The 14830-nt window shown below is 46.2% G+C and overlaps 1 protein-coding gene across 3 annotated transcripts in view; it reads right to left on the bottom strand.

The window, feature by feature from the left end:
- LOC139317461 (scaffold attachment factor B1-like) overlaps nucleotides 1-14830 on the bottom strand; it is a 56967-nt gene that overhangs the window by 16397 nt on the left and 25740 nt on the right. For all 3 annotated transcript variants that reach the window (XM_070944532.1, XM_070944529.1, XM_070944537.1), the window contains 4 exons: nucleotides 13487-13623; nucleotides 7617-7907; nucleotides 2396-2533; nucleotides 1799-1838 (listed from right to left, as the gene is read on the bottom strand). In XM_070944532.1, coding sequence (XP_070800633.1) covers nucleotides 1799-1838; nucleotides 2396-2533; nucleotides 7617-7907; nucleotides 13487-13623 — 606 coding nt within the window. The remainder of the gene's footprint in view (nucleotides 1-1798; nucleotides 1839-2395; nucleotides 2534-7616; nucleotides 7908-13486; nucleotides 13624-14830) is intronic.

Below are 14830 nucleotides of genomic sequence, written 5' to 3'. Positions count from 1 at the left end.
ACTGCCAGAAGTTCAATCCTGACTGGCTCAGGGTTGACTCAGCGTTCCATCCTTCCGAGGTCAGTAAAGTGGGGAACCAGATTGTTGTGGGCAATATGCAAATAATGCTTCTACATTGTAAACCACCCAGAGAGTGCTGTAACGCAACATGGGGTGGTGTATATAAACCTAAATGCTATTGCTAAATGTCTAGCTATGTCTTTGAGGCGCTCATCAGTGGACCATGAAGCTGAACGCAGAAGCCAGCTCCTCTATCAAAAACATTATTAAAAAAAGAAAACCTCTATGGTTGCTCAGTTTGAAATAAATTGCGATCCTGTCACCCTTACATCTGTAGCAAATCCACTTTGAGTTTAACCGCCGCAGAAAGCGAGTGTCTGTATTAAACAAAACCTGACTTTGGATGAGGAAGCATCTAATTTCATGGTCCAATTTTTAATGGCTAATTTGCATTCCCATGTGGGCGATGGGAGAGTATGTGAAAAAGACCATGCAGGAGAGCAGCCCACATGAACTCAGAGGTGGGCGTCTAAAAACGAAACAGAGGTAGTCCTCGACTTACAACCACAATAGAGTCCAACATTCATTCATTCATTCATTCATTCATTCATTCATTCATTCATTCATTTATTTATTTTATCAAATTTATATGCCGCCCTTCTCCCGTAGGACTCGATGCGGCTCACAGAATAAAAACAGCAGAACAATAAAATAATGGTAAAACAGGCCAATTTAAATCCCCAAACAATTAAAACTCTCGTGGCAGATCAGGGAATTTGCTGAAAAAGCCATGTCTTCAGGTCGGCGCAGAAACTGTGGAGGTCGGGGGCCGTCCGGAGCCTGGTGGGTAACCCATTCCAGAGGGTCGGTGCAGCCACAGAGAACGCCCTCATCCTGGGGACCGCCAGCCGACATCGTCTGGCCGACGGCATCCAGAGGGCAGTCCTGTGTGAGCACACTGGGCAGTGGGAGGCCGGTGATCCTGCAATTTCCATTGCTAAGTGAGACACTTAAGTGAATTTTGCCCCATTTTACAACAAAGTGGCACAGTGGTTAGAGTGCAGGCTACTTCTATTGATCACTGGCTGCCAGCAGTTTGGCAGATCAAATCTCACCAGGCTCAAGGTTGACTCAGCCTCCCATTCTTCCGAGTTTGGGAAAATGAGGATCCAGATTGTTGGAAGGGCAAGAGGCTGACTCTGTAAAGCGCTTAGAGGGCTATAAAGCACTGTGAAGCGGTATATAAGTCTAAGTGCTATTGCTATTTCTTGCCACGATTGTTAAGTGAATTGCTGGAGTCATTAAGTCAGTCACACGGTTGTTAAGCAAATCCGGCTTCCCTGTTGATTTTGCTGGTCAGAAGGTGGCAAAAGGGGATCACGTGACCTCGGGACACTGCAACTGTCATAACTATGAGTCAGTTGCCAAGGGCCTGAATTTTGACCATGGGATCATGGAGCTGCTGCAATGGTTGTTAAGTGTGAAGAATGGTCGTAAGTTGCTTTTTTCAGTGCCGTCATAACATTGAACGGTCACTAATTGAACCGTCGTAAGTCAAGGACTGCCTGTAAAATTGGCTTGTTCAAAAGACAATCTTGGGAATGATGGGTGTGGCCTTGACTCTCCCTTCCTTTGATGGACGATGGACAGAGTTTGAGCGAGCTCCTATCGTCCACCTTTGACTTCAGATCTGCCCTTTAGAAATTGCGAATCCTAAACTCTTAAAAACTGGGCAGTTTTCCAGCAAGAGGCAGAGATTAAATTTAACAATTCACACCATCGATCAAGCCAAGCGTACCTGTCCATCTCGGTCTGGCGCCATTCTTGAACTTTCTCTCCTAGAAGGAGAAAAGGAAATTATCCGCCACACGTATATATATATATATATATATATATATTTATCAGAAATTAAAATAATTATGAAGTTTAGATGATTCCAGCCGCCTTGATCCTGTGCAGAAAAAGTATAAATAGGTATCTTTATAAAGGTGCAGATGCCTGTATTCTCTACCTTGTCGATGAATGATGGTTAACACCAATAGTGGGTTTCGATTAAGTTTGCTACCGGTTTGCTCGTGTGCGCAGAAGCGTCCGGACGGGGCCTCCCACAGCTGCCACCGGTTCACCCGATCCGGGGAGAACCCGTAGCAACCCACCACTGGTTAACATCAATTGGAACCAATCCTAGTGATTTTCACCTCCCCAATACACGTGCCAGGAGGACCGTGAAGAGATGAGGGTTTAATAAATGTATGGCCACCTTGATGCTCTTGGATGCGTCAGTCATTTTTAATTCTCCGCAGGACTTTGGAAACCATGGGTCAAACGGCTTCAGGGTTAGCTCGCAAACTTGTCCCTGGTTCAGTTTGTGTTTTGAAAGCTTTGAGTTACCTACCTGTCTCCAAAGTGATCATGGTATCGGCCACGATGTCTGTGGTTGAAGCTGTGGAAGCGATCTTGCCGGCTGAAGTCCGAATGGTATCGGTCATCCATGGCCATCCGCTTTGGTTCCTGCCAGTAGCCATCGTCACGCCTGCAAAGAGTCCGGATTCAACAAGTTATCAGCGCTCCGGTTCCGGACAGACCTGGGTTACCGTTTCAGCAATTTATTTATATATGGATTTATTTATTTATTTGATTTATATTTATTTGATTTATTTATAATTTAATTTCTATACCGCCCTCCTCCCGAAGGACTCGGGGCGGTATACAGCCAATTAAAACGTAATATATATACATCGATTTAAAAACCAATTAAAAGTAATAAATAATTTTGGCTCAGAATTAAAACCTAATTAAAACACCCAATTTAAAATCATTCCCAAAGATAGCCCAGCCTGGCAGAACAGTAGGGTTTTAAGAGAGCAGCGAAATACACAGAGATCAGAAATCTTACGTATTTCCGGGGGCAGTTCGTTCCAAAGGGCTGGGGCTCCCACAGAGAAGGCCCTCCCCCTGGGTGTCGCCAGCCAACATAACTTGGCCAATGGCACTCTGAGGAGCCCCTCTCTGTGGGAGCGAACTGGCCGGTGGGAGGCTATTGGTGGCAGAAGTTGGTCTCGGAGGTACCCAGGCCCTAAACCATGGAGCGCTTTAAAGGTGGTAACCAACACCTTGAATCGCACCCGGAAGACCACTGGGAGCCAGTGCAGCTCATGCAGGAGAGGTGTTACATGGGCGTAATGGGTCGCGCCCATAACTACCCGCGCAGCCGCATTCTGGACCAGCTGGAGCCTCCGAGTGCTCTTCAAGGGGAGCCCCATGTAGAGAGCATTACAATAGTCCAGCCGGGAGTTGACAAGGGCATGAGTGACCATGTGCAAGGCATCCCAATCCAGAAAGGGTCACAACTGGCGGATCAGGCGAACCTGATAAAAAGCCCCCCTGGCCACAGCCGTCATATGCTCTTCTAAAGACAGCCGTGCATCCAGGAGGATGCCCAGATTGTAAGCCCTCACTGTGGAGGGCAGAGATTCACCCCCAATAGTCAGCAATGGCACCAGCTGACTATATCGGGGCGCCAGAAGCCACAGCCACTTGGTCTTGGCTGGATTGAGCCTGAGCCTATTTCTCCCCATCCAGACCCGCACGGCCTCCAGGCAGTGGGACATCACATCAAGGGCATCACTGGAGTGGTCTGGGGTGGAGATGTACAGCTGAGTGTCATCAGCGTACTGATGGACTCTCACCCCAAAACCACGGATGATCTCACCCAGCGGCTTCACATAAATGTTGAACAGAAGGGGCAAGAGTACAGACCCTTGCGGCACCCCCCAATCGAGGCATCTTGAGATCGACCTCTGCCTCCCTATCAACACAAACTGCGAGCGGTCGGAGAGGAAGGAGGAGAACCACCGTAGCACAGTGCCTCCTATTCTCAACCCCCTCAACCGCTGCAGCATGATACCATGGTCGATGGTATCAAAAGCCGCTGAGAGATCTAATAGGACCAGGACAGAGGAGCAACCCCTGTCCCGAGCCCTCCAGAGATCATCCACCAACACGACCAATGCCGTTTCCGTGCTGTACCCCTGCCTGAAGCCTGACTGGTACGGGTCCAAATAAGTAGCTTCATCCAGGTACCGGGGAAGTTGTCATGCCACCACACTCTCAACAACCTTTGCCACAAAGCGAAGGTTAGAGACCGGACGATAATTAGCTAAAATAGCCGGGTCCAGGGATGGCTTCTTGAGGAGGGGCCTCACCACTGCCTCTTTCAAGGCGGCGGGAAAGGCACCCTCACTCAAAGAAGCATTTATAATCCCCTGGAGCCAGCCTCGTGTAACCTCCCGGGAGGCCAGTACCAACCAGGAGGGACACGGGTCCAATAAACATGTGGCAGCACTAATCCTGCCCAGAATCCTGTCCACATCCTTGGGAGTCACAGGATCAAACCCTTCCCAGATAACATTCTCAAGACCTGCCCCAGTCTCCTTCCCTGGACTCACCCAGTCGGAGTCCAGGCCTTCCCGAATCTGAGCGACTTTATCATGCAGGAATTGTACAAAATCCTCAGCTCGACCCTGCTTTATTTATTGTACATTTATTAGATGTTTAGCCTTTATTAGCCCTTTTGAGTAACTCGAGACAGCAAATGTACGTAATACTCTTTCCTTTTTCTCTCTGTGAGGTGGGTTGGGCTGAGAGAGAGGGACTGGCTCAAAGTCATCCAATCAGCTTTCATACAGAATAAGAGAGTTGGAAGGGACCTTGGAGGTCTTCTAGTCCAACCCTCTGCTCAAGCCATTCCAGACAAACAGCTGTCCAGTCTCTTCTTAAAAGCCTCCAGTGATAGACGTCCCAAAGGTGTTTTTTCAAGAGGCAACTGGACTTCCTTTTTTTTTTTATTTGAAGACGTTTCGCTTCTCATCCAAGAAGCTTCTTCAGCTTCTTGAACGTCTTCAAAGAAAAAACAAGAAAGTCCAGTTGCCTCTGGAAAAAAAAGAATCTTTGGGACAACCATCACCTGGATGACTGAGAATCTCGACAGACTTTTAGCTATACAATTTGGGAAGAACACCCTTGGAATGGTGTGGGAGTTAGGAATGGATTTCCAGAGGAAAAAGTGCAGACTACAGAAACCAGGAGCACCGCTCAGGTGACCCTGAGGACACAGATCAACCTCTAAGTGCTTCAAGAACCCTCCAAAAGGATGCAAATGACCAGCTGTCTGCAAGGAATATAAATCCTCTCATTCCTCACCATTCAGTCAGAGCTGAAGAAGCTTCTTGGATGAGAAGCGAAATGTTTTCAAAATAAAAAACAGGAAGGTCCAGTTGCCTCTTGAAAAAAAAACACCTTTGGTTTGTTTCTATTGGGCATAACTACGGACTGCACAGTATCAGAGACTAAATTGACTTTGAACTTAATATCAGCAGCTAGGCTGTTGGTAGCTCAATATTGGAAGAAGGACTCTTTGCCTACTATTGAAGAGTGGATATTGAAAGTAACAAACCTAGCAGAAATGGCGAAAATCTCAGCGTATTTGAAGGACCACACGCAAGAAAGATACGTATCAGAATGGAGAAGATGGATTGATTATATTCAAAATAAGTATCAGACAAGAAAATATCAAATAGCGTATGAATGAATGTTAGTATTAGAAGTATTAGGTTATCTATAGTGGAGTTAAGGTTTCGGGGGGGGGGGGTTAGTACTTTGAGGATAAGCAGATTAATCTAGTTTATGATTGATTAAATGAAATACCTTGTATTTTGCTCTGGGAAGTCTGGGGGGGAGGGGGGGATGAGGGGGGGGGAAAGGGTGGGGGGAACATGGGGGGAAGTTTTTTGTAAAACTTTTCAATAAAAAAAGAAGAAGAAAAAAGCACCTTTGGAACAACTATGACCTGGATGACTGAGAATCTCTATAGACTCCAATGATGGTGCACCCACAAATTCTGGGGGGCAAGTTCTTTCACTGATTGTTCTCACTGTCAGGAAATGTCTCCTTATTTCTAGGTTGCATCTCTCGATTAGTTTCCACCCATTGCTTCTTATTCTGACTTCAGGTGCTTTGGAGAATAGGTGCCCCCCTCTTCTTTGTGGCAGCCCCATAAATATTGGAAGACTGCCATCATGTCACCCTTACTCCTTCTTTTGACTAGACTAGACAATTCCTGCAACCGTTCTTCATATGTTTTAGCCTCCAGTCCCCTAATCATCTTGGTTGCTCTTCTCTGCACTCTTTCCAGAGTCTCAATATCTTTTTTTACATCATGGCGATCAAAACTGGATGCAATATTCTAAGTGTGGCCTTACCAAGACATTATAAAGCAGTACTAACACTTCACGGGTTCTTGATTCTATCCCTCTGTTAATGCAACCTAGGACTGTGTTGGCTTTTTTGGTTAATAATGTTAGGGCCAACAGATGCAGCATTTTTTTTTTTTTAAATTTGATTTATATGCCGCCCTTCTCCGGAGACTCAGGGCAGCTTACAATGCGCTAAGCAATAGCCTTCATCCTTTTGTATATTTATACAAAGTCAGCTTATTGCCCCCACAAACTGGGTCTTCAATTTACCTACCTTAGAAAGGATGGAAGGCTGAGTCAACCTTGAGCCTTGGCGAGATTCGAACCTGCAGTAATTGCAGGCATCTGGTCTTAATAACCAGCTTAATAACAGGGTGCCTTAGACCACTGTACTACCATTTGACCAGAAAGAGCGGGGAACAAAATGTCCACAAGGCAAAAAGCTTACAAAAGCACACAGGCAGTTATAGAAGCTCCGAGTCTAACTTAAATGGCAGGATTTTTCATCAGGTTCGCCTGATTCGCCAGTTGCGTCCCTTTCTGGATCGGGACTCGTTACGCACGGTCACTCATGCCCTTGTCACCTCCCGCCTGGACTATTGCAACGCTCTCTACATGGGGCTCCCCTTGAGGAGCACTCAGAGGTTCCAACTGGCGCAGAGTGCGGCCGCGCAGGTGGTTATGGGAGCGACATGGCGTTCCCATGTAACACCTCTCCTGCGCGAGCTGCACTGGCTCCCGGTGGTCTTCTGGGTGCACTTCAAGGTTTTGGTTACCACCTTTAAAGCGCTCCATGGCTTAGGACCCGGGTACTTGCGGGACCGCCTACTACCACCAATAGCCTCCCACCGGCCGGTACGCTCCCATAGAGAGGGGCTCCTCCGGGTGCCGTCAGCCAAACAATGCCGACTGGCGGCCCCCAGGGGGAGAGCCTTCTCTGTGGGGGCACCTACTATCTGGAACGAGCTCCCCCCAGAGATACGGAGGATCCCGGATCTGCGCACCTTCCGCCGCGCCTTAAAGACCTTACTATTTCACCAGGCCGGCCTGGCCTAAATTTCCCCCTCTTTTATAAAAGATTTTTAAAATTTTAAATATCTTTTAGTATTTATATATTCAATTTTAAATTGGTTTTAAAAGTTTGGGGTTTTAAATTTGTCGGGGCCAAAATTATTTAATTTGATTTTATTCTATTTTTAAATTTTGTATTGTATGTGTTTTTATTGTTTGGCTGTGCACCGCCCTGAGTCCTTCGGGAGTAGGGCGGTATAGAAATCTAATAAAATGAAATGAAATGAAATGAAGACCAGCCAGGCACCATGTTGGCCCTCCCGCCTTACAAGCGGACTCTCTCTCTCTCACCGTTCGTCGTTGTAAGGTCTCCGCAAGGACGATCGGCGGTCCTGCTCGTAGCGCAGCTGCTCGTGCTGCCGCCGTAACTCCTCCCGCTCCCAGTGGATGCGCTCCTGCTCCCTCCGCCGCTCGTGCTCGATGCGCATCCGCTCCCGCTCCAGCCGTTCCCGCTCCATCCGCTCCCGCTCCAGCCGTTGCCTCTGGAAGTGCAGCCGCTCCCGCTCCCTTTGCAGCCGCTGCCTTTCGTCCCACTCGGTGGTCTCCTGTGAGTGCTGGTCCCGCTCCTTCCGCTCCCGTTCCCTGCGTTCACAAATGGGAGAGGCGGTTTGCATGGGGAAGACGGCAAGGCTGAGGGTTAGCGTTCCCCAAATTGTTGGCTTTCAGATATCGGCGGGGAACGATGGGAACTGGTCCCTCCTCTCTGGATGATACCATCGCCTCTGCAGTGGGCTTGTAGCAGAGTACAGGTAGTCCTCGACTTACAACAGTTTGCTTAGTACTGTTAAAGTTACAACGGCACTGGAAAAAAGTGACTTATGACCATTTTTCACACTTATCACTGTTGCAGCAGCCCTGTGGTCACGTGATCAAAATTCGGATGCTTGGCAACTGACTCACATTTATGACGGTTGCAGTGTCCTAAGGTCATGGGATCCCCTTTTGTGACCTTCTGACCAGTAAAGTCAACAGGGGAGCCAGATTCACTTAACAACCGTGTTACTGACTTAACAACTGGAGTGATTCACTTAACAACTGCGGCAAGGAGGGTCGTAAAATCAGGTAAAAACTCATTTATCAAATGTCTTGCTGAGCAACATAAATTTTGGGCTCAGTTTTGGTCGTAAGTCAAGGACTACCTGTATTCGCACTTTCTCAGATTTAAAGTCTACATTTGGCCTTGAGTGACATGCAAAGGACCATACCCCAAGAACAGAACAGGACTAGTCCCTGACTTACAACTACTCGGAGTTAAAGCTGAAAAAAAAGTGACTTATGATCATCCTCACACTTACAACTGTCACAGCGTCCCCATGTTCACATGATCAAAATTCGGGCGCTTGGCAACCGGCATGTATCTACAACGGTTGCAGCATCTGAGGTCACGTGATTGCCATTGGCAACCTTCCCAGGGAGCTTCCAACAAGTAAAAACCATGGGGGGAAGCTGGATTTGCTCAATGGCCGTGTGATTTGCTTAACTACAATGATTCACTTAACGACTGTGGCAAAAAAAAGTTCATAAAATCAGGTGTGGTTCACTTAACAACCACATCAGTTAGCGACCAAAATTCCACTCCCAATTGTGGTTGTAAATCGAGGATTAATTATAGAGCCGAGACAAAATGATCCGAAACAGTTCAATTAATTCAACACATTTTGGGTGCTGAAGAAACAACGAACGTGGGACGAGAATAGGATCTGCTAAGATCCGGATTGATTTGATCTGTTTCAGAGTCGATCTGAACAAAATTCGTGCATTAAGGTAGCTCCAAAGAAGAACCAAGCACGCTCAAGCACAGAGCTTGGAAAATACCAAATTTAATGAACCAGAAACTCTTGCTCTAAAGAACAGGTCTCCAAACTTGGCTGCTTTAAGACTTGAGGACTTCAACTCCCAGAATTCCCTAGCCAGCACGGCTGGCTGAGGAATTCTGGGAGTTGAAGCCCACAAGTCTTAAGTTCTGCTCCAAAGTGATAGGAGCTAAATCCAAGCTTATTTTCAAGAATCTAAACTCTAGCCATGGCTGGAACGTGAGATGTTGACAAACCATTCTGGAGGACAACGACTGAGGCCTTCTATGTTGTGAGAGGTTGCTCTGAATCTAAAACCAGGCAAGGCCTTGGGAGTAAAGATAAGTAAAGATAAAGAAACATTGCTTTTTTTCCCCCCCAATTAAAAGTATGAAATTGATTTGTTTATGGCTCCTGCATCTGATCGTGGAGAAATTCCAAGTCTTACTAAAAAGCAATTAGCTAGATATAATGTTAAGAAGCATTTATGTTGCGGCCGTTTAGATTTAATTTTGTTTAATGGCATGGCTGGTATTGCTTTTTCACATTGCTCCATTGTAATCTAGGACTATATTACGAAGGAATTTTTTTTTTCCTTTTAACAGAAAAGGAGGAGAAAAGACATGTGAATCTAAATTGTCGCCGGCTTCAGCAACTTTTAAAGCATTAATTTTAATTAGCTTTGCTTGTAGAAGAAATTATATTAATTGACAATAGCTTTACATTTACTGGTTTATCCTGCTGGATTATAAAATTTTATTTTTATTTTGTATTCTTAGGGCAAATGCTTCAGACATACCATTGCAATCATCCTAGGAAGAGCAGATCTGCTTTTAAGCTTTTAACACTTTTCTTGCCACAATCTCAACTCAGGGGGCACTCTCTGTGCACTCAGTGAAACATACCAGAGGATAGAGGACATTTTAAGACTTAAATGTTAACACAGGTAGTCTGCAGCTTACAACCGTTTGTTTAGTGACTGTTTGAAGTTACAAAGGCATTGAAAAGTGACTTATGATTATTCAGTCACACTTATGACCGTTGCAGCATCCCTATGGTCAAGTGATCAAAATTCAGACACTTGGCAACTGGCTCATATTTATGAAGATTGCAGCATCCCAGGGTCAAAGCAGGGAATTGTGAGTTCAAGTCCTGCTTTAGCCATGACAGCTATTGGGTGACTTTGGGCCGGCGAGTTCTAGTCCTGCCTTAGGCATGAAAGCTGATTAGGTGACTTTGGGCCAATTACCAGCAGACAGTGAGTTCTAGTCCCGCCTTAGGCATGAAAGCCAGCTAGGATGGCCAATCACCAGGAGATGGGGAGTTCTAGTCCCACCTTAGGCATGAAAGCTGGCTGGGTGAGTTTGGGCCAATTACGAACAGACAGTGAATTCTACTCCGGCCTTAGGCATGAAAGCCAGCTAGGATGGCCAATCACCAGGAGACGGTGAATTCTAATCCTGCCTTAGGCATGAAAGCCGGCTGGGCAGCTTTGGGCCAATCAGCAGGAGACTGTGAGTTCTAATCCCACCTTAGATCTGAAAGCTGGCTGGGTAACTTTGGGTCAGTCGCTCTCAGTCCAACCCACCTCACAGGGTTGTTGTTGTGGGGAAAATAGGAGAAGGAAGGTGTGTAGCATAGGTTAAGCACCTTGAGATATTTGTAAATATAATAAAGGTGTGATATAAATAAAATGAAAAAAAAATTAAAAATGCAGCACGCTGAACCCACCTGCCTTGATTAGGAGAAACGAAAGAAGAGAATGTGGAAGTGAAGTGAGTATGTCAAATGAATGGGGAGTTGCAAATTCGGAAGGGAATATGCAGGTCATGGAGAGAGAGCGAGAAAGAGTGGGAAAGGCTTCTTCCAATATTAATAATTACGTGTCACATGCAGGGGAAAAAAAAAGACCCCTGACAACATTTAATCAAGAGAAAGCGCTCCATCAGCCTGCTGACGTACGACCCATTCAGTGGGAAAACGCACCGTGCGCCTACATAATAAAAAGCCCTTTAAAATATCTGCTTGGAACAAGGAGAGAAACATGGAAGATTTCACTCAGCAACTGAATTACGCCCAAACAGAGAGCAGAGCCGGGGAGGAAAGTGACAGCTGCATAATAGATCATGTCAACAGACCGCAGATTCATGCCAGGATAATCCACTCTGGCTGTGGCAGGGAGGCAGGAGGGTTTCAAAGAAGTGGGGGGAAAGAGCTCAGCGTGGGACGGGAGCCTGCTGAGCTACGACAAGGACGCAGGATGAAAAACAAAAAGGGTTTTGAAAAACCGGTCCAGCGCTATAGCAATATCACTTCGATTTATATACTGTTTCACAGTGCTTTTACAGCCCTCTCTAAGCTGTTTAGAGTCAGCCTATTGCCCCCAACAATCTGGGTCCTCATTTTACCCACCTCAGAAGGACGGAAGGCTGAGTCAACCTTGAGCCTGGTGAGATTTGAACTGCTGAACTGCAGCTAGCAGTCAGCTGAAGTAGCCTGCAGTACTGCACTCTAACCACTGCGCCACCTCGGCTTGTTACCTGCTATACAGGTAACAGAAGGCAAGTCTCTCCTCCATTTTTGAAGTGAGCCAGGAATGGCGACCTCAGCAAAGTCCTTTTTTTCAAGGACTCTTGAGAGGAGATCAAAGTGATCAAAAGAAAGGATCACCGGCAGACAGCCCAACTGACAGCTCACCAGGCGAATGGCTGGTTTCAAACAGGTTGTTTGTTCGCAGGGGTGTCTAACCTTGGCCACTTTTAAGAGTTGTGGACTTCAACTCCCAGGATTCCCCAGCCAGCATAGAAGTAGAAGTGGGAGTAGAAGTCCGCAAGTACACTGCAACCGTCATAAATATGAGCCACTTGCCAAGAGCCTTGATAGTACAGTGGTTTAGTGCACCCTGTTATTAACACAGCTGCCTGCAATTTCTGCTGGTTCGAATCTCTCCAAGGCTCAAGGTTGACTCAGCCTTCCATCCTTTCAAAGGTAGGTGAAATGAGGACCCAGATTGTGGGGGCAATAAGCTGAGTTTGTATAAAATATACAAAAGAATGAAGGCTATTGCTTAACGCACTGTAAGCCGCCCTGAGTCTCCGGAGAAGGGCGGCATATAAATCAAATTTTTTTTAAAAAAAAGTGTCTGTATTTTGATCACATGACCTTGGGTGTCAGATTCGTGTATATGCCATTCTTCAGGGAAAGGTGGGATTTTTAATCACTTTCTTTACTTATTGCTTTCTTCCCTATGTATCCTGCATCATGCAATTTACTGATTTATAATCTTTAGCCTGGCGCCTAAGTGCCCTGGCATTTTTGCACCTTTTGGGGAATGTAAGGGGAGGGAGGGCCATGTGGGATTCATCGGATAACCCTGTTAGGAAATGATAATTACCTAACTTGTTGGGTCGGCAATATATAAACCCTCAATATAGCTTTAAGACTGTATTGCTGTATTGCATCATACTGTGTCCTGATTGGTTAGCTCTGAGGCCAATGTCCTTAAGAGGGCGCGTGAAACATGGTTCGTTTCTCTTTGCTGGTCATTACTGCTCTTTGCTGTGTTTGCTACTGTTTATTGTGTTTATTGTGTATGACTGCGACGACTGGTAAGAAGACTTCGTTATTGGAACATCCCTGGACTATTGTTTTACTATCTACTGCTTTATCTGTGTATGACCTGGACTGTTTATTGGACTGTGCCTTATTACTATTTCCTAAAAGTAAACACAACTCAGTGTATCTGTGTGTTGACTGTGTTTTATTCGTACTTACTCTCAATCGCTTTCAGGGGCACACCCTTGCTACTCAAGGGTTACTCTGCGAATTCCTTAACAACCCTGCAAAAGTTCCCTTATCTTTTCTCAGAGCGGCCAGTACAATAACATCTTCACACCTGCGGATTGGCTGAATCCACATTGGACTGTTGGGAGGGGTTTCTAATTCCTTTATTCTAACTGTACGGCCTGAGGGGACCTCAGAGCCTGCTTTCTTTTCGCCCTGCTATCACCCCCCCCCCCCCCCCCGTTCAATAAAAGGTTCCTTTCGAAATGCCAAGTTTCAAGAGTCTTCACTTTCTTGAATAAGGGAGAGAGGCCGGGCCTTACAGTAGGGCTCCTGCAACAATCCCAAAGTGTGAAAACTGGTCATGTCACTTTTTTCAGTGCTGTTTAACTTGGAATGGTCACTAAGCAAATGGTCGCAAGTCAAGGATTCTACGTAATGGCAAGTGTTTGGCATGCCAAGATGTGAAATTAGGCTAATGTTTAAAGGTTTGTGATTTTTGGAAAGAAGAATGTTCTTTCCAAAAGAAAAAAGAAAAATAAGAGTGGGGGTCGGAACGTGGCGAGGGAGCCAACCTCAACCCACCTCCTCCGTTCTGTCTCTCGGATCTCTCGCTCGCGTTGCCTCTGGCGTTCTCGCTCGCGCTGCTCCTTGATTTTATCAAATGACAGGATGTCTTGCTTCTCTTTGCTCTCCGACTTGCGGTCCTGGCTTTTGGTGCTCTGAAGCGAAGCAGAAAAGAAGGTGGCTAGAGTAGCCATGTAGCGCATGCGTTTTTTACTCTCGGGGCCTTCAACGCCCAAGCACTGCAGGTTCAAGAGGGATGGGAGGCAGCAAGGAGCTGGATCCCCAAGTGGGAAGGAGGGTGTCCCAGAGGAAAATCCAGATATTACGTGTGAGAGAAAGAGGGTAAAGACAGCCCCGCCCTAATAGTCCCAAAGGTGTTTTTTTAGGAGGCCACTAGACTTTCTTGTTGTTTCTTTTGAAGACGTTTCACTTCTCATCCAAGAAGCTTCTTCAGCTCTGATTGGATGGTAGGGAATGGAAGGATTTATATTCCTTGCAGACAGCTGGACACTTGCATCCTTTTAGAGGGTCCTTGAAGCACTTGGAGGTTTATCTGTGTCCTCAGGGTCACCTGAGTAGTGCAAATGGTTCCTGTAATCTGCACTTTTTCCTCTGGAAATCCATTCCTAACTCCCACACCATTCCAAGGGTGTTCATCCCAAATTGTACAGCTAAAAGTCTATGGAAATTGTCAACCATCCAGGTCATGGTTGTCCCAAAAGTGTATTTTCAGGAGGCAATTGGACTTTCTAGTTTTTTCTTTCGAAGATGTTTCTTCAACAAGCTTCTTGGATGAGAAGCAAAACGTCTTCAAGGAAAAAAACAAGAAAGTCCAGTTGCCTCCTGAAAAAACACCTTTGAGGCAACCATGACCTGGAGGACTGAGAATCTCTACAGACCCCTCCCAAGCAGTTCTCAGAGTATATTGTAGATCAGCGGTAGACAATCTTGGCAACTTGTAAGACTTGTGGACTTCAACTCCCACAATTCCCCAGCCAGCCATGCTGGCTAGGGAATTCTGGGAGTTGGAAGTCCACAAATCTTAAGAGATTGGACACCCTTGTTTGTAGATGTAGAATAGAGGCTTCAGTCTGGCAAGATTTTGCCCAGAGGCATGAAACAATAAAAAACTCGGCTTGGAAGAATGACCACGTGCTATTCTTGGTTTGGAGCCTGACGCTCAGTGCCTTTCAGCGTTTATAGAGGAGCTGCCCAAATTCTATGGGGTAAAATCCATCGGTGGTGCTCCCATAATTCATGAAGGCAGTAAACATAGGGTTCATGACTGCTCCCTGGCCCTCCGCTGGCCTCCCTGCTCAAAATGAGCAGCCCACTTTAGATGGGGTGACCTTCACATTTTGG

The sequence above is a fragment of the Pituophis catenifer genome, unplaced genomic scaffold (assembly GCF_029215685.1).
Source record: "Pituophis catenifer annectens isolate HBS135680 unplaced genomic scaffold, rPitCat1.0.hap2 SCAF_1, whole genome shotgun sequence".
Classification (NCBI taxonomy): Eukaryota; Metazoa; Chordata; class Lepidosauria; order Squamata; family Colubridae; genus Pituophis; species Pituophis catenifer.
This window is presented reverse-complemented; position numbering and strand designations above follow the sequence as displayed.